Source organism: Salmo salar, chromosome 29 (genome assembly GCF_965601325.2).
Source record: "Salmo salar chromosome 29, fSalSal1, whole genome shotgun sequence".
In the NCBI taxonomy this organism is placed as follows: Eukaryota; Metazoa; Chordata; class Actinopteri; order Salmoniformes; family Salmonidae; genus Salmo; species Salmo salar.
This window is the reverse complement of record NC_138319.1, coordinates 21,991,514-22,008,840: the sequence shown is the minus strand read 5'-3', so window position 1 is coordinate 22,008,840 and position 17,327 is coordinate 21,991,514. Positions and strand designations below refer to the sequence as shown.

Sequence of the window (17,327 nt, the reverse complement as noted above, 5' to 3'; positions counted from 1 at the left end):
CAGTAAACAAGCCATGTAACATGGAGATATGACCCTGTGGGAAGACTAACCTTATAAAGGTGTGTAGTAGTTTAACCTTTTGTTGAAAAAAACAAACATTTATTGCTGACCTGAAATATGTTCCTTATGTTTCCAAAAACGTACAGAAAATGATGTCTGTTAATGTTTAGAGCCAGTGTTTGGGCTTTTAACAAAACTCCCCAGGTCAAAAGTTAATTCCATCAATAGGCGCTAAAGAAGTTAGCCTCTATTAATGCAGTAGCATCTTTCTAAAACTCCAAAGATCACCGACGTCATGATTTGACTTCGTTTTTTCCGAGTACCCAGTTGCCTTGAAAGCACCAATTGACCCACTGGAAACTCGGAAGAAAACGAGCTCCGACTGGGAAAAAAATAGTTTTGAGCGGTCATCCAACTCCGAAATTCGGGCATCTTTCTAGAGGTCTGACCTGAAGATCACTGACGTCATGATATACCTCTTTTTTTCTCCAGAGTTCCAAGTTGTCTTGAAAGCGCCAAAATAAATTAAACAGCATCTATGCGTGTAATTGTAAAACACCATGCATGAAGAAGCCAACAGAAAATACGGCCTTCTATATTCTTTCTGAATATTGGCATTATTAAAAAGAATTCAAAGGTCGGAAACGAACTACACTTTTGTGCGAAATGGCTGTCAATAGTTACCTGAAGGCGCAGAGATAGGCCTGCAATGTTGCCTAGGTATGCTGCTCTGCTGGTGACAAAATATGTAAAGAATAATAGCGCCATCTGGTGGCAACGGGGCTATGGTGAGGAACATTTTACTGGTATTTGGTTGACCACTGGTGTACTGTGTGTCATGGTTGACAAAAAGAGGAAACTAAAAGCTAACGCAAATATAGAAGCCTATGGTTTCGTCGGCCCCTGGTTAGCCTTGGTGGTAGGCCTCGACTCTGAAGGCACGCGACAATAAGTCCCACAAACCATTGCGTTGCCACCTGACATCGTTGGTCTGTGTATGTTACCAAGGAGAAGCGCCACACACCTTATCGGAACACTAAGGACGCTACTTGCATTTTATCTCAAGAAACTTCGGCGCTATCTACAAGCTCAGAAAACAGTGGGAGGAACAACACCCTAAAATGGTGAGTTCCTAGAAAATATTTAAAAAAGAACGACAGGCAAGAAGAAACGTTTTGGCCAAGAAAGAGGGACAGTTGAGAGGACTGTTATTATGGGCATATGTCAACACATGTCCACACATGACAGAACATATAACGTTACTGTTGTTGTGTAGGTTAATTCTAAGCCAAAAATAGGCCTGTATAATAGGCTATAATAATTAAGAGACAGAAGTTTGTCAAATCTAATATTATTCAAGGCCTAAATGTTCTTTAATCATAGAAGTGTGAAACACTTGATATCAGCATAGCTTTCAATTTAAGGTTAGGTTCAAATATAATATGAGTTTTAATCATTTGAAATGCAAGGCATCCTGACATATTGGGCCTGTGTCCAATTTTATCATGTCAGTGACAGTAGTTTTTTACCCAGAAAAGACTGTCTCCCAATTCAAAACTCTAATTCCCTTGTGGTTGTTAGGTTATCCTAGCACTTTTGGTATCATAAAACGTGTGCGTATTTCAGCTTTATCATCGACCTTCAGGAGCTTCTTAATGTCATGTGCCCTTAATACATCTTTGTAAATCCTCCTAAACCCCTCTCTAACAGATTACAATACTGCGAAAGCTTAGTGGACTCCTACAATCTGTTACAGAGGCCCTTCCTTGCTCACCATTCCCTGCCTGTTTTAGAGGCATATGGTCTTAAGAAAGGGAGTTTTGTTATAGACTTGGCTGGAGCAAGCAATGAAATTATAGAGAAGATCGAACATAATACTTTTATGCAGTTTTCTCTGTTTTCAGTTCTTTTATAAAGTGATTTAGGGCAGACATTTGTCTACTACAAGAAGAGTGCAAAGTCTTTTCAAAACATTATTTTCATTTTTGATGGAGAGCAGTCTCTTTCCTGTCTTGAAATTTAATTGAGTGGACCAGTCTTATTTAATGCTAGAGATTAATCTAATTCCGTGGCATTGAATCGACTAGCCTAAATACAGACAGTATACGCATGTAGTGGTATTATTATTTACCCTAGATGTGCCCATTTTATTGTGCAAATATGGCTTTTTAGAAAGCTGTTGGTGATATGAATATTCAAATTTCCACTGAACAATGATCACCTATAACTGCATCTGAAATCAGAATTAGCCAAAGAGACTAAATGGCTTTGTCAATTCTGCATTGTCTAATCCAGATAGAAATCTGCTTTGAGATGTCCGTTTTAGTCTCCTTTATTGAACAAACTCTAGTTTGAGGTAGACTTATAGTATAGCCTCTCTGTCATTTTAGTATTTTGATAATGGTTTGCTATATTTAGACTATATATTGTATCGGCCCCTCAGAATATAACACAAAGTAACTGGGGTCATAGCCTACATGGGCAATGCTGTGTCCCTGTCATAAGCATGACATGACATGTTTACCTCAAACAAACCTCTGTACTATAGCAGCCAGCACTCTGACTACTGTTGCTGTGCCCCTTGAAATCCAATTGCCAGTCATGCAGAGTTGGGAGCTTGGGATAGAGTGAGTGCTGGTAAGTGAGCATGGTGGTGATGTAATGCCCTATTTATATCCCAGTGGACCTAATCACCGGCAGGCCACGCCTGGCCATGGATGTGTCATGTCCCTGGGTAGTGTGACGACGGCATCAGCTCAGGCTCAAGCCCTGCTGTCACACACTTAATCCTCCTCCTCACCTCTTTCTCAATGAGGAGGAAGAGAGGACGTTCTCTACTTCTTTACTTTCATTTAACAGCCCTTTCATTGAGATATTTAGGACTATACTTTGGGAGCTTCCACTACTGAAAGTCCTGTTTTGTTGTTGTTTTATGATTTCTTGTAGGCGACTAGTTACCTTAAAGTTGACAGTATTGTATTTTTTCCTGTGTTGTTGAAGATATGCCAGCATCAGGAAGGAGTGTAACATTTGGCTGACCTCCAGTGTGGCGATCAGGAGAGAGCAATGGCACCGTTCCTATGTGACCTACTGTGAATCCCACCAATGAAGAACATCACATATTGACATAGTGAGCGAGAAAGAGAGGACTGGTAGAACTATCATTTAGGAGAGAGAAGCACCCTACAACTCCCCCAAGCTGATGATTCTGAGACAATGAATCGCTACACGCAGCTGAAGCAGTTGGGAGATGGCACTTATGGCAGCGTGCTGATGGGGAAAAACAACGAGTCGGGAGAACTGGTGGCCATCAAGAGGTACGTATAGTCCTACACTGGTGGCCATCAACAGGTACGTATAGTCCTACACTGGTGGCCATCAACAGGTACGTATAGTCCTACACTGGTGGCCATCAACAGGTACGTATAGTCCTACACTGGTGGCCATCAACAGGTACGTATAGTCCTACACTGGTGGCCATCAACAGGTACGTATAGTCCTACACTGGTGGCCATCAACAGGTACGTATAGTCCTACACTGGTGGCCATCAACAGGTACGTATAGTCCTACACTGGTGGCCATCAACAGGTACGTATAGTCCTACACTGGTGGCCATCAACAGGTACGTATAGTCCTACACTGGTGGCCATCAACAGGTACGTATAGTCCTACACTGGTGGCCATCAACAGGTACGTATAGTCCTACACTGGTGGCCATCAACAGGTACGTATAGTCCTACACTGGTGGCCATCAACAGGTACGTATAGTCCTACACTGGTGGCCATCAAGAGGTACGTATAGTCCTACACTGGTGGCCATCAACAGGTACGTATAGTCCTACACTGGTGGCCATCAACAGGTACGTATAGTCCTACACTGGTGGCCATCAAGAGGTACGTATAGTCCTACACTGGTGGCCATCAACAGGTACGTATAGTCCTACACTGGTGGCCATCAACAGGTACGTATAGTCCTACACTGGTGGCCATCAACAGGTACGTATAGTCCTACACTGGTGGCCATCAACAGGTACGTATAGTCCTACACTGGTGGCCATCAACAGGTACGTATAGTCCTACACTGGTGGCCATCAACAGGTACGTATAGTCCTACACTGGTGGCCATCAACAGGTACGTATAGTCCTACACTGGTGGCCATCAACAGGTACGTATAGTCCTACACTGGTGGCCATCAACAGGTACGTATAGTCCTACACTGGTGGCCATCAACAGGTACGTATAGTCCTACACTGGTGGCCATCAACAGGTACGTATAGTCCTACACTGGTGGCCATCAACAGGTACGTATAGTCCTACACTGGTGGCCATCAACAGGTACGTATAGTCCTACACTGGTGGCCATCAACAGGTACGTGCGTATAGTACTAATAAACTAGTCAAGGGTCTGGGTGGTTTGTTTGTTTACTCACATGGGTTTGTTCTGAGAGGCTAAGGCGTCAGTATGCTTCAGTTTGGCTTCGGCTAGGCGAAACCGAACGAGTGTGCTCACATAATCCCTTAAAAGACTTTCGCTTGAAAAACAAGAAAAAAGCAGCAATAGTACTGTTGGTCAATTTTGAGACGCCATAGCCAGTATACACTTCCTCAAAATAGTCCGAATTAATCTAATATAACTCAAGAAATCTGTCATTAATTTTGGTGTTTTTGCATAAGAGATCTTAGTCGCGTAATTTTACATTAAGATCTTTGGTGCAGTATTTCTCAATTAAAAAATGTGCATGAAAACGAGTAGTCTCTTCTTGAAAGACTTTATTGAAGAATCCTTACTGTTGACCTATCACTGACGAAGGGGCGTCGACTTCGGCTACCGACTTCGGCTTGCCTCAAGAAAAATGTTGTGTGCCCGAACAGCTGAAAAAACCCTTACCGATGTCCAAAACTAACAAAAACATCACAAAATGTCATCATAATATATGCACAAACTCTTCCGTACTGTTTCGGGAGGGAAGCATGCAGACGCCTTAAGTGTTCTCACAAGCGGCCATTTTGAAGCACATAAGTGCACTACCATCCTAAAATACACCTTCATGAGTCATGATGACTGAAACACCTTCATGCCTGGCAAAACGTAGTAACAAGGAAGTGTATATTCAGCCGACAGAAAGGGAAGGGTTAAGCATAGGGATCGATATTGGTTAAGTTCAGGATTAATGTTAGGCTTAAGGTTAGGTTTAAGGTAACCACATTCTGGAACCATACACAATTCTCTGGCTGTATAATGCCTAACTACAAACAAATCCGGCTGAAGTCTCACTTTAGGTTTCCCCATGACTAAGGCAAGCCAGCTTACAACTCTGCCTTTCATCATGGAGGGTAGGTTGAATAATGGATACGGAGGGGGGGGGGTGAACGCTTCGTTACCATGCAAAGTGATAGCCATGGTGACGGTGAAAGGAGTGAAAGTAGTCTGCAGTGTTGTGTTGCCGCCGGAGAGAGGCATTGGCGGATGCACGGGAGGAGGAGTGTGATATCTGCAGGTCCCAGTGTCCAGTTACATAATATCAGATGGGAGTGTCAGAATAAAGGTCCTCGACGGATTAGGTTGTACTAGAGTGTCAGTTATACCAGGTGGTGGACCTACTATCTACCAAGCATAGCAACATGTATTAGCTGACACGTAATGGACACCTCCAATGTTAATTGGGAATAAGGTTTCATTTCATGTAGAGTACATCTGTAAATGACGCCTCGACGATGCATTAATGATTTGTTTAACATTCCTGTTTCAGTTAGTGTTTATCTAGCATTTATTGAAAATATGTGGTCACTAGATAGATACATTTTTGGCACTTTTACTGAAAGAATTAGGCCTAATAATAATTAATATCTTAGCATCACAAATGTAGTAGTGGTGCTTGTATAGATTACAAAGAAACTGAAATGTAACGATTAGGATATTCTTATGTTATATATTAGTGTGGGATTTCTATGTAAATAGTGGGCTGCAGAGTAAAGAATAAATATAGTATGTTCATGTAGAGTGAAAAAATGGTGTTGAAACTGTAAACACCATGTCGTTTGTCTTGTTTACAGAATGAAGAGGAAGTTTTATTCGTGGGAAGAGTGCATGAATCTGAGAGAAGTAAAGGTAAAGATTGGTACACAACACATGATTAACAGAATGTTTTAGGTACATTTCATGTTTCGTACGGGATGGTATCAGCTGGAAGTGCTTACAATTATCACTAACAGCAATGACAACCGTGTCTTGCTTATGGAATTCGATGATTCAATTTCAGTTTATATTTTATGATGATTATATTCTAGAGAATGTTTGTCACTATATTTAATTTAAAGACATGATCATATTTCATCATCTTGGTCCATCCCGTGATGTATTTCCACAGTCCCTGAAGAAGCTGAATCATGCCAACGTGGTGAAGTTAAAGGAAGTCATCAGAGAAAACGACCACCTGTACTTTGTCTTTGAATACATGAAAGAAAATCTCTATCAGCTCATGAAGGACAGGTAAGGGCGTTTCATTTCAAACGACAAACCCCTGAAACCCTGAAAATGGTTTAATAGATAATGCTTGTTGGGCAAGTCATTTATTTAAGAGTGGGAAACAACAGGGTTGTGTTCATTAGGCACCAAACTGAAGAAAATGGAAAAAGCCGTATTTTCGTTTTCCGTTACAAAACATTTAAACATGTTTTTCGTTCCATGCACTTATGAATACAACCCAACATTTATTTGAAGTTTCATATAGAGTCTTATCAGTTGACAATTCTATCAATTCTTCATTTGCAGAAATAAATTGTTCCCTGAATCAGCGATCAGAAACATAAGCTTTCAGATATTTCAAGGCCTATCATTTATCCATAAACATGGTAGGTCTCCCGCATAAGAACCACTTGACTCTGTCCTCTGACACACCAAGGACAACTGGGGCTACAGAGGTCTCTGCTGTCACGGGCACTCCCATCATTCATAGAGTTGGCTATTGTCTGTAAACACTGACAAATATTTAGCCTTTCACACGCTAGCTAGCTAGCACCTGGCTGGCTGTCACCCTTGGTTAGACCTCCGTTGTCTTGCTGTTTCGGTGAACGGACATGTGGATACCTCACTTGTGCAACCCAGCGTTGAAAAGCACTTTAAACTCTGAGGTAAACAGGTTTCTAGTCCATCTGGCCTGTTAGAGCGTGAGTGACTTGGCAAGATTTGTTCTTTTCTCACACCACGCTAACTCAGTCTGTGCTTGTCCAACACGGCAACGGTTTCCACTAGTCCTATGGGCTGCATGCATCCTGGGGGCTGTCTCCTTATCTCATCTCTCTCTCTCCTTATTTTGTCTCTTTTCTCCTCCCTCCTTTCTTTTTTCCTCTTGTGTGCCTTTCCTTTGCGCTGCCAGGGAAAATAAGATGTTCACTGAGAATGAAATTAGGAACATCATGTTCCAAGTGCTGTCTGGTATGGCGTTTGTGCACAAGCATGGTAAGATGCTTTGTCCTCCTGCTGCTCTTTTGTCTATCGTTTGCGTGACATTGCTTTTCGTAAATTAGCATACTACTCCATGACGCAAAACCCCATATGCATATTAAAGGGATGGTTCACTCCATTGTCTTGGGATTAAAGGGATGGTTGGTTCAAAGTTAGTCTGATATTTTCCTCAAAAGTGGTCTTAAGTCAAGCAAAATCCTTATTGTATGCTTGTTGTGTGTAGATCCCAGTATATTAGAATCAATCTATAGATCTCAATCCCAAATAAATGTACTGAACTATCAATTTAAAGCCATTTGAATCTATTTTGACTGAAAGATTCATGTAAAACTAAAATCCATAACCGTAATCAAGTATGAAATGTGGTCTTCATCTAAACACTCCATGGTCAATATAAATATTTAAAACGTCCTTCTGGATGACTTGTGAAGAGGTTGAGCTGAGTGTTCTCCATGACCCCTTGCGTAGGATTCTTCCACCGGGATATGAAACCTGAAAACCTGCTCTGCATGGGCCCAGAGCTAGTCAAGATAGCCGACTTTGGATTGGCCAGAGAGATCCGCTCCCGCCCCCCATATACGGACTACGTGTCCACAAGATGGTGAGGTACCCTCCATAGTCTAGTGGGAACATTTGGTCCCCTCTTATTTTAAACAATGCATAACGAAGTTGAAAAAACGGCGCACTGTCGTCGTGTCCAGGTATCGTGCCCCAGAGGTGCTGCTCAGGTCGTCCATCTACAGCTCTCCCATAGACATGTGGGCAGTGGGCTGCATCATGGCTGAGCTCTACACACTTAGGCCTCTGTTCCCCGGGAACAGCGAGGTGGACGAGATCTTCAAGATCTGCCAGGTTCTGGGGACAGTCAAGAAGGTAAGAGAGGGAAGAGCAACCAATCCTCTGTCTACAGAGAGATATAGTACTAGTGTGTTATAGTTTAAATGATGGCCTGGTGAAAATGTGTGTGTTGGAAGTAATCCAGTAAACCAGCTATACATGCTCATTTAAGCTGATTAGAATAATACCGTTTTCTATTGACATTTGTGTAATGGAATCTGTTTCTAATCAAAATCTATTAGAATTAGCTCTAATGGGTATGAATAGTTGACATACTGTATTGCTTTCAATATACACAGATATTGTGAAGCATTGAGAGAGTTCATGAAACGTCATACAGTAGTTATGTCTCTAAATGAACTTTCCTCTCCTGTTCTACCAGTCTGACTGGCCGGAAGGATACCAGCTTGCCTCAGCCATGAACTTCCGCTTCCCTCAGTGTGTGCCCACCCACCTGAAGACCCTCATCCCCAACGCCAGCACAGAGGCCATCGCCCTGATGAAGGACCTGCTCATGTGGGACCCTAAGAAAAGACCCACGGCCGTGCAGGTATTCAGTCATCACAGTGCTGTAGCCTGGTCCCAGATCTGTTTCAACTCCTATATGTAACTGATGGGGCATGATAAAAACTCACTCCTCATCTTGAAATGTCTCTATCTACGTCACTGAATTTCTAGCTTTTTGGTGGCATAGCTGGCTAAGATGTTGTCAAGAGACTGAGGTCCTGAGTTCCAGTCTCTGTGTTAGCTGGTGAGGGAGGAAGAGGTACGGTTAAGCAGCACCGTAACGCCTGTTACATAGTCGTTGGCTAGGTGTGCTGTGAGTCATGCCCCACAAAGGCTGATTACCCCAAGTGCATCATGGGGCTCTTCTGTGTGCTGTTTATGCAATACCTGTTTATGGCTGGTCAGCATATGTCCTTTATGTGCCGGAGTCAGTAATGATAAGTAATTCATCCTATTCATATCCCCATTCTGTGTTCTAGGCTCTGCGGTACCCTTACTTCCAGGTGGGTCAGGTGTTGGGGCCTCGGCCCGGGAGTGAGATACGCAAGGCCACGGTGAGGACTCAATCCCGAGGCTCATCAGAGCCCAAAGGTGAGCTGCAGTCGTCTTCAGCAGACTCCTCTGCCTGGACGTCTCAGGACAACCACCCCAAAGCTTCCAGCAGACACCACCAGGCCCCCCAACAGCCCCTCCAGCAGACAGACCATCAGATTGACCAGACATCTCCACATGGCCAAGTCACTAACTCCAACACAGTGAGTGGTAGGACTGTGTCCATACAAAGAGATCTGAGGAAACATGGAATAGCTGCTAAACATGTTAAAAACAGTAGCAGTTATATAACAATTGTAACATTATTACACAGTCCCCCCTTGAAATCAAACTCAGAGACGTCTGTGGATCTATTTGGACTTGGACATATACAGTTCAAGTCGGAAGTTTACATACACTTAGGTTGGAGTCATTAAAACTTGTTTTTCAACCACTCCACAAATTTCTTGTTAACAAAATATAGTTTTGGCAAGTCGGTTAGGACATCTACTTTGTGCATGACAAAAACATAAATGGATAACGTACGATCATAGATACAATTTGCCTACATAAGCCTACAAACATTTACAATAGCAAAATCACAATAATCACAAGAATGGCTTCAGATTAAAGTCTATGTTGAGACCGAAGGGAGCAAGGGTGTTTTAAATGAAAGATCCAGGCAGCCTCTCGTTTTAACAATACATTATCGAGGTCACCCCCTCTCCTAGGCAGGGTGACATGTTTGATGCCAATATAACGTAGAGACGAAATGTAAATTCCCGACTTCAACTGTAACTGAATGACTCATGACCTATGAAATGTATTGCGTTTGGCAGAAGCCATCTGTCGTGGTGGGGACTGGGAGTGAGAACAGTGCAGCGGTGGGTCTGAAGAGCGGGCGGAGGCGCTGGGGCCAGACAGTGGTAAAGGCAACAGAGAGCTGGGATGAGTCAGAACTTTCTGAGAACTCCGTGTCCCACTCCAAGAAACCCAGCCTGGGCTCAGAGGAGGAGAAGGGCCCCAAGGACCATAGTAATCCGCAGTAAGATCAATGATTATATTACAGCGGGGGACCATTCTCCCCTTCCTCCCTGCATAGATGTCTCCTGGTATTGATTTACCTGTAACCTTATGTTTACATTTCATGTATTATGGCACAAACCAATTCCCTTTCTGTGACGACTGTTATACTATTTGTGCAAACGATGAGAAAGAAAAGTGGCCTTTACAGTTAGCTACCCTATTATAGGTTGATTTACCTGTAGGAGGTTCATATTCAATCTAACTGAAATATTTCATAGGCTGAGATTAATCGTCTGAGTTATTCCTACTGTTTGATTTTCTGCCTCTCTTCTCTATCAGATGCAAAGAGCAAAAACCGATATACTCCTTCAGCACTGTTACTAAGTTACCAAGCAATATTAAGAAGGGCCAAATGGACTCCAGTCTCCCGGGCTCCTCAGCCAGACAACATTACCTTAGTCAATCAAGATATCTGCCTGGTAAGACCAACTGAAAATGTGTTTGTTTTAAACAAGAAGAATGTGAGATAAGCAAGTCATTTTTAGGAGGTATATTTTCTCATGTATCAACTGGTTCCTCTTATGTCGGTTTCAGCCATCCACATTTTCAGACCCAGCTCTTCTTTCCTTTCAGGGTTGATCGGCAAGAACTCTGTAGACAAGGAGCCCAGTGGGCCGACACTCCGAGATCTGTGGGACAACTCCACCAATGTCAACAGTAAACCCCTCGGCCCCATTGGAGCGGGTTTGTCCGTCACCAGAGTCAACGCAGGTAACCCTTTGTCGCTTTATATTACACGTTTGCCCTCCTACTCTTATGCCCCCATATCACAAAGGGCCTAAACGTCACGTGCTTTAGTTCCACAATGCTCATTTCCTGATTCGCCCTGTTCTTTTAGTGTTGGCTCGGCACAAAAAAGGCAACTGTTCTTAAGCGTCTGGGCCACTTTGGAGACGGGAGCCTCCATTATTCATTTGTCATGTAGACAGACACACAATATGTGCCTCTGTGCTCTCCCTCTGCCCCCCACTTTCCTTATTCATGAGATTAGAGGACTATTAAGACAGTTGCTTGGGATCAAGTGTCTCCAAGCCCACCCTCCCACTCTGCATCTTGAGTTTATGGACTGGATGGCCCAATTTCTCGCAGAAATCTACAGCAGCCTTCCTCATCTTCCTCTCTATTTCTAACTTATATTTCACTGTGCTTCTCTAATGACTCGATAAATTGTTGCTTCATTTCACCAATGTCTCTCCTTTCCGCTCTCTCTTTTCCCTCTGCTTGCATGTGTGTATTGTCTTATCCCCCTGTCTTTAACTGTGGGAGCAGAAGACACTGATAACCCTTCTGATAAATCTACAGATAAATCTGTTCTAAAAGAAAGAATACCTGATTCAGCTAAAGGTACTTTAATTGTAAAGACTTTTAGAATTGAATGTTCATGTCTTTGTATGTTCATGGATTCCTGCTGTTGACCTCTGCTGACCTCTAGCTAAGATCTATAGTAAAATTAATTGAAGTGGTTTATTATTAAGTATTATCATTAGCAATAATGCCCCATTTTCAAAAACATTTAGTAACATGTTAAGTATCTGTTTTATGGAGGCTATACTAAAGTGAAATAAGTGTTTCTGCTTATGCAACCATTTTCCTAATACTGTGGGTGTGGGGTAACATGTTGATGAGCCCAGCCAATTATGACACAGAAGGAGAGAGCCCAAACACACTGCTACACGAGAAGCATGCTCCAGATTACTAAATAGATTAAGGTTGCTGGAACCATGGTCATTTTTATGACCGAACGCTGAATAACAAATGAACTGCTGCTAAAGATGTACAAGTGAAGCGTTATTTGTTATGAATAGAATTTGTCTGTATTAAATCATTGTTATGAATAATGTTTGTCTACATTTAAATCAATTCGTTTTTTTGTCTTTCAGGAAACTTTGTCAGTACAAAGTATAATCTGTCCGGAGGTTATGTTCCCTCCTTTCAGAAGAAAGAGGTCGGCTCTGTGGGTCAAAGGATCCAGCTTGCTCCTCTTGCCGGCCAGCACACAAGTAAGATCCTATAGTTACCATTTTAATTGGCATAAAAAGGCTCTGGTCTTTGGACTAGATGGCACAGCAGTCAGCAAACACAGATAAGGCCACTTGGAAGGGATTGATACCATTACATGCTTTCTCTTTTTCTGCCATTTCATCATTCTTTACTCTTTTTCTATCCATTTGTTTTTGCATTAAACTCATCTCTTGCTGTCCCTCTCAGTTGATCTTGCTACTCCTGATAACAAAAATGTCAAACCAAAACCTTCAAAGACAAAGTCCACCTCCACCATGCCCATGAGTGAAAACACTGAAGGTAATGCAGTGTTTCAGTCCCAGGCTAATAATATCAAATACGCCACTTAGCAGAGGCTTTTATTCGGAGCAAATTACACTACAATGAGTGCATAAAGTTTATATGTGTGTATGCAATCCCTCTGGGAATTGAACCCACTACCTTGGTGTTGTTACCACCATGCTCTTAATACCGACCCACACAGGTACTGATGTAGGTGCCATTTGAAGTCTATTTATTTATAGCAATCCTCTGTTAGTCAATAGCCTGCCCTTAAACCTGATAAGAAGCCTGTGATTCTTTGTTAGGCCACAGTTGGAAAGGGAGCTCGAATACGCACCATGAACCGGGGATCTGCATTGCTAAAGATCTGAAGCACTTAATCAACATTAACATTAATCTACATTACATTAACTAGAGCCATTTTGATGCATTGTTATGAGCACTTATTGGGCTCAAAGTGACCAGATGGTCTCCCAGGGATATCTGTCTCAAGTAGACAAGGAAGACGGTTACATTGAGGCTGTGGTAGACACGCTATATCTCTGTCCAGAAACAACCCCCTCATGCCAGTAGACGCTATATCTCTGTCCAGAAACAACCCCCTCATGCCAGTAGACGCTATATCTCTGTCCAGAAACAACCCCCTCATGCCAGTAGACGCTATATCTCTGTCCAGAAACAACCCCCTCATGCCAGTAGACGCTATATCTCTGTCCAGAAACAACCCCCTCATGCCAGTAGACGCTATATCTCTGTCCAGAAACAACCCCCTCATGCCAGTAGACGCTATATCTCTGTCCAGAAACAACCCCCTCATGCCAGTAGACACTATATCTCTGTCCAGAAACAACCCCCTCATGCCAGTAGACACTATATCTCTGTCCAGAAACAACCCCCTCATGCCAGTAGACACTATATCTCTGTCCAGAAACAACCCCCTCATGCCAGTAGACACTATATCTCTGTCCAGAAACAACCCCCTCATGCCAGTAGACACTATATCTCTGTCCAGAAACAACCCCCTCATGCCAGTAGACACTATATCTCTGTCCAGAAACAACCCCCTCATGCCAGGGCACTTGCCTAGATCTGAAAGGATTGGACAGGTATAAAAATATATTTGTTGCTCCACCTTGCCAACTGATAAGTTGTGTAGAATATTGCATATACCTGCACAATACTCTGATCTACACACGTGCCTATATGGGTGGTAGGGGTGTTGTTTCAGGATTGTACCTGGGTGTCTGTTAATAGAGGGAGTCCTGTAAATATGGAATAGTAAATTCAGCACATGGAGGTGTCACTCACTCAGATCTTTTTTCTCTTCAGATTATGACGGCTGGAAAAGGAGGGCGGACAAGCCTCAAATGAAAGGCCAGGACTACTCTGCCCTGGGGAAAACCTCTGGCAACCTTCTGACTAGAGGTCCACCTGTACAGCCAGTCCATGGGAGGGTAGACTGGGCATCCAAGTACGGAGGCAATCGGTAGTGCATCAAGAGATGCTATTAAACCAACTCACAGGTTTAGCCAGTCTTTGCACTGAGAAGGAAAACCTTTTGTAGCTCTGCTCTGAATTTTACTACCCTCAGTGAAAGTACTCCTGAAAGACCTCCAATACATTATTACAACTAAGTAACACATGTACTGGGATGTCCAAGGAGATATATACATGTTGTTTGTTTTATACTGGCATCATTGGGCGATGTATGAAGGCAAGACATACGCCAGGAGGCCTGATCCCTGTAACTTCAGAAGAAGACTCGGCGCCATCTATCGCAGTGTTTTCCAACTCCAGTCCTTCAGTACCCTCAACAGTACATACTGTTGTAGCCCCGGACAAAAATACCTGATTCAACTTGTCAAGGGCTTAATGATCAGTTGACAAGTAGAATCAGGTGTGCTAGTCTTGGGCCACAACAAATATGTTCTTGAGGACCAGAGTTGGGAAACAATGATCTACTGTGTGGTCATTGCTGATAGACTGGCTGATATGGCTGCTCTAAAGTATCCCTCAAAGATAACCATGTCCTGAAGCCCATTGGGTGTTGTCTGGATTGAGTCTGATGCCGAAACATGACATTCGTCTTACAATTGGTTTTATGATACGATTAGAACCAATAATGGTGGATTTTGTATTTTAGATTTTTATAATGTAGTTATATTCTGTTTCTATTTTTTAACTTTTGTTTACATTACTCAACTGAAATGAAATTCTATAAGGAAATGTTTCCTAAAACTTATTGTAAAGGTTTATCACTCATTGTAATCTCTTGAATAGCTACTTACTGTATCAGTGGCTAAAGAAGTGTTGACTTCAGTTATATTATGTATTATGACAATCCACGCTTAAGATGCAGCTATTAAACACTGGCCATTTTTTAAAACCTTTTACACAACTTCATGGTTCATTCATCTCTCATAACGACAATCTGTGTAACAATATGAACAAAAACACATGCCATCCATGTAATTTTATAAACAAGATATTATAATCAGTGTTCAATTATACATTTTTACAAAATAACATCCATATATGACTGATGACCGCTTGTTCCTGAATAATACAAGACAATGGAAAAGAAAGAGGATAATGATTTTTACATCAGTGTATTATGACTCCTGGGGCTTCTGCAGCAGCATTCCAACACCGAGCTTTCCCATCATAAGGATACTAGACAAAGTAGAGAAAATAACACGTTAAGTACTGTAAGATCATGTACTGTATCATCTACATGCATACCTATGACCTACTCCTGAAACAAAGTAAGGAGTTGGTCATCTCAGCTACCTTGCTGCTGCCATCATTCCAGCAGGCATAATCTTCCTGGAGCCGTAGAATCTCTTTCCCATCACACCTGCCAGGGCTCCTGATGTGACTGTGATACAGGGGGGAAATGACTCTCAGTACAGTATAGTAGGCCTATTGTAGACCTACTCAATAGGGGACCACCATGCTCTCCCAGAAGCATGGCTGGTGCGTAAAACCCGCAAATTCAGACAAACAAAAGGTGTAATGGGTCCACACTCAAAAAGATGTTGCACGTCTGTGTATGCTATTCCCGACGCAGTGAAAATTACAATTGAAAAGTGAAGTAAGCTTTATGTAACATCTTTTTGAGTGCGGACCCATTACAACTTTTGTCTATTGTAAACCTAATCATCATGAGCATCTAGAAGTTGGTTAGCGGTGATCAAAAGAGGTCTGGTCGATGGGAGGCCTGTTGCAAGCATGCTTTCACATTCATAAAACAGTAAGGGCCAACACCTAAGTTCACCAACCTAGTGACACCCAAATATTTTTGGGATCTTGTGATATCTGGTAGGCCCCAACCCCAGCTAGGCCCCCGAATAGAAGACCTGCTGCCAAAGAGGGGACACTGCCTGGAGACACAAAAATAAGTACAGGGTGAGTGGTAACTTGGTTACCAGTTCATTATCAAGTATGGGCAAGCACAAGAGTAGAAATATGATAGAATGCATTAAACTCACCTGTAAATGGCTGCATAACTATATAATTGAGTAAACCCGGATGGCACAATAATACAATTACCTGCTTTGACATAGCCCATCGCTCCCCCGGATGCAATGAGGGCTGCATACCCATATCCAACCCAATCAGTCATCTAGATTAGAACACATAATGAAGTAATGAGGGAGACCGTTACTATCGCCATTCCCCACACACCCACTGCAGAACAATTGGCAGTGGGCACGTGCCGATGATACAAACGTAGCAAATTAGTAATAGAAGATTAAACGATCATTCTGTTGCGCTGTGCCTGTCATTTTTTTACATAGTTGCAAAACACATAACAAATGACTGTACATACAGTATGAATGTTGTAAAAAAAATAAAAAACGTGGGCCAATGGTACTTGCAGCTAAACTGTTCTTCCATACAATAGCCTGTCCTAGTTTAGCTGAATTCCTCGGGGGAACACCGTGGTTCATTTCTCCAACGTTACTACAATGTTTCCCATTTCAACATTGAACACATATGACTTTCTTCGGTACATTCTGTGTGTCGGTTGGGTAACTAGTAGGCTAAGCCAGTCCCACAAGAGTAAGTCAGAGCAACACTGCCTAGCATCAATGTTATGAGAGCAGTGCACCACAGTAGCCTACATGCATACTAGAATCTCGACTAGCATGTATGTTTGCTACCAATATTAATTTATATGCAGATACATTGTCAAACTTTGGAAACATTTGGATACTAAAATACTAGTTTGTGTACAACCTTGCTGCTTTCGATATGTCCTTTACCGCTGCTTCGTAGTGACAACCGAGCCACCAATGATGGCGCACACACAACGTAAATCGTAGCAATGACGCGTTGCCAAATAACTGATGGGAAGTGAAGTTTTTCTCAACATCATAGCCAGTATACCGTCAGCTGTCTGGCACACAACTAGAACTCGTATCCCATTTACCCAAACCCAAAACGTTTAAAAAGTGACAACATAGAGAATGATAGAGGCCTCTGGTTGCCAAAAGGCCGATTAGCATGGGCAGCGCCATTGAGGGCATCCACCATGCTTCAGCCATTTTAAAGTAGTCAAAGTAGTCAACTGGGTGAAGATTCATGTGGGTTGTAGCCTCAATGGAGCTGCC

At 42.5% G+C, this 17,327-nt stretch overlaps 2 protein-coding genes across 10 annotated transcripts; one reads left to right on the top strand and one right to left on the bottom strand.

Annotated features, from left to right (window-relative positions):
• The first annotated feature begins 588 nt into the window (after positions 1-588).
• mak (male germ cell-associated kinase) lies at positions 589-15,109 on the top strand. 9 transcript variants are annotated; one of them, XM_014181208.3, is made up of 16 exons: positions 589-1,124; positions 3,001-3,317; positions 6,057-6,111; positions 6,371-6,492; positions 7,379-7,461; positions 7,936-8,068; positions 8,169-8,340; positions 8,687-8,854; positions 9,291-9,566; positions 10,182-10,387; positions 10,708-10,847; positions 11,002-11,139; positions 11,698-11,772; positions 12,309-12,428; positions 12,637-12,729; positions 14,041-15,109. In XM_014181208.3, exons 2-16 carry the CDS (start codon positions 3,217-3,219, stop codon positions 14,199-14,201), a joined length of 2,043 nt encoding a protein of 680 aa, XP_014036683.1. In that variant the 5' UTR covers positions 589-1,124; positions 3,001-3,216; the 3' UTR covers positions 14,202-15,109. The 9 variants fall into 9 exon arrangements, with proteins under 9 accessions (XP_014036683.1, XP_014036686.1, XP_014036684.1 ...); XM_014181209.3 differs by lacking the exon at positions 7,379-7,461 and adding an exon at positions 6,775-6,854 and having other exon boundaries at positions 620-1,124; XM_014181211.3 differs by lacking the exon at positions 12,637-12,729 and having other exon boundaries at positions 614-1,124.
• Positions 15,110-15,170: 61 nt separating this feature from the next.
• tmem14ca (transmembrane protein 14Ca) lies at positions 15,171-17,014 on the bottom strand. The gene is made up of 5 exons (NM_001141158.2): positions 16,954-17,014; positions 16,264-16,336; positions 15,993-16,094; positions 15,502-15,589; positions 15,171-15,384 (listed from the first exon to the last, which is right to left on the bottom strand). Exons 2-5 carry the CDS (start codon positions 16,334-16,336, stop codon positions 15,324-15,326), a joined length of 324 nt encoding a protein of 107 aa, NP_001134630.1. The 5' UTR covers positions 16,954-17,014; the 3' UTR covers positions 15,171-15,323.
• Between the last annotated feature and the right edge of the window lie 313 nt (positions 17,015-17,327).

Bases quoted from the DNA above. Each gene is read 5' to 3' on its own strand.
- tmem14ca (NM_001141158.2), bottom strand. From the start codon at position 16,336: ATGACTGATTGGGTTGGATATGGGTATGCAGCCCTCATTGCATCCGGG. The intron at 16,095-16,263 runs GTAATTGTATTA...TTGTGTCTCCAG, and splicing joins GATGGGCTATGTCAAAGCAG to GCAGTGTCCCCTCTTTGGCA. The intron at 15,590-15,992 runs GTTGGTGAACTT...CCTGTATCACAG, and splicing joins AAATATTTGGGTGTCACTAG to TCACATCAGGAGCCCTGGCA.
- mak (XM_014181208.3), top strand. From the start codon at position 3,217: ATGAATCGCTACACGCAGCTGAAGCAGTTGGGAGATGGCACTTATGGC. The intron at 6,112-6,370 runs GTAAAGATTGGT...GTATTTCCACAG, and splicing joins TGAATCTGAGAGAAGTAAAG to TCCCTGAAGAAGCTGAATCA. The intron at 12,429-12,636 runs GTAAGATCCTAT...TGTCCCTCTCAG, and splicing joins TCTTGCCGGCCAGCACACAA to TTGATCTTGCTACTCCTGAT.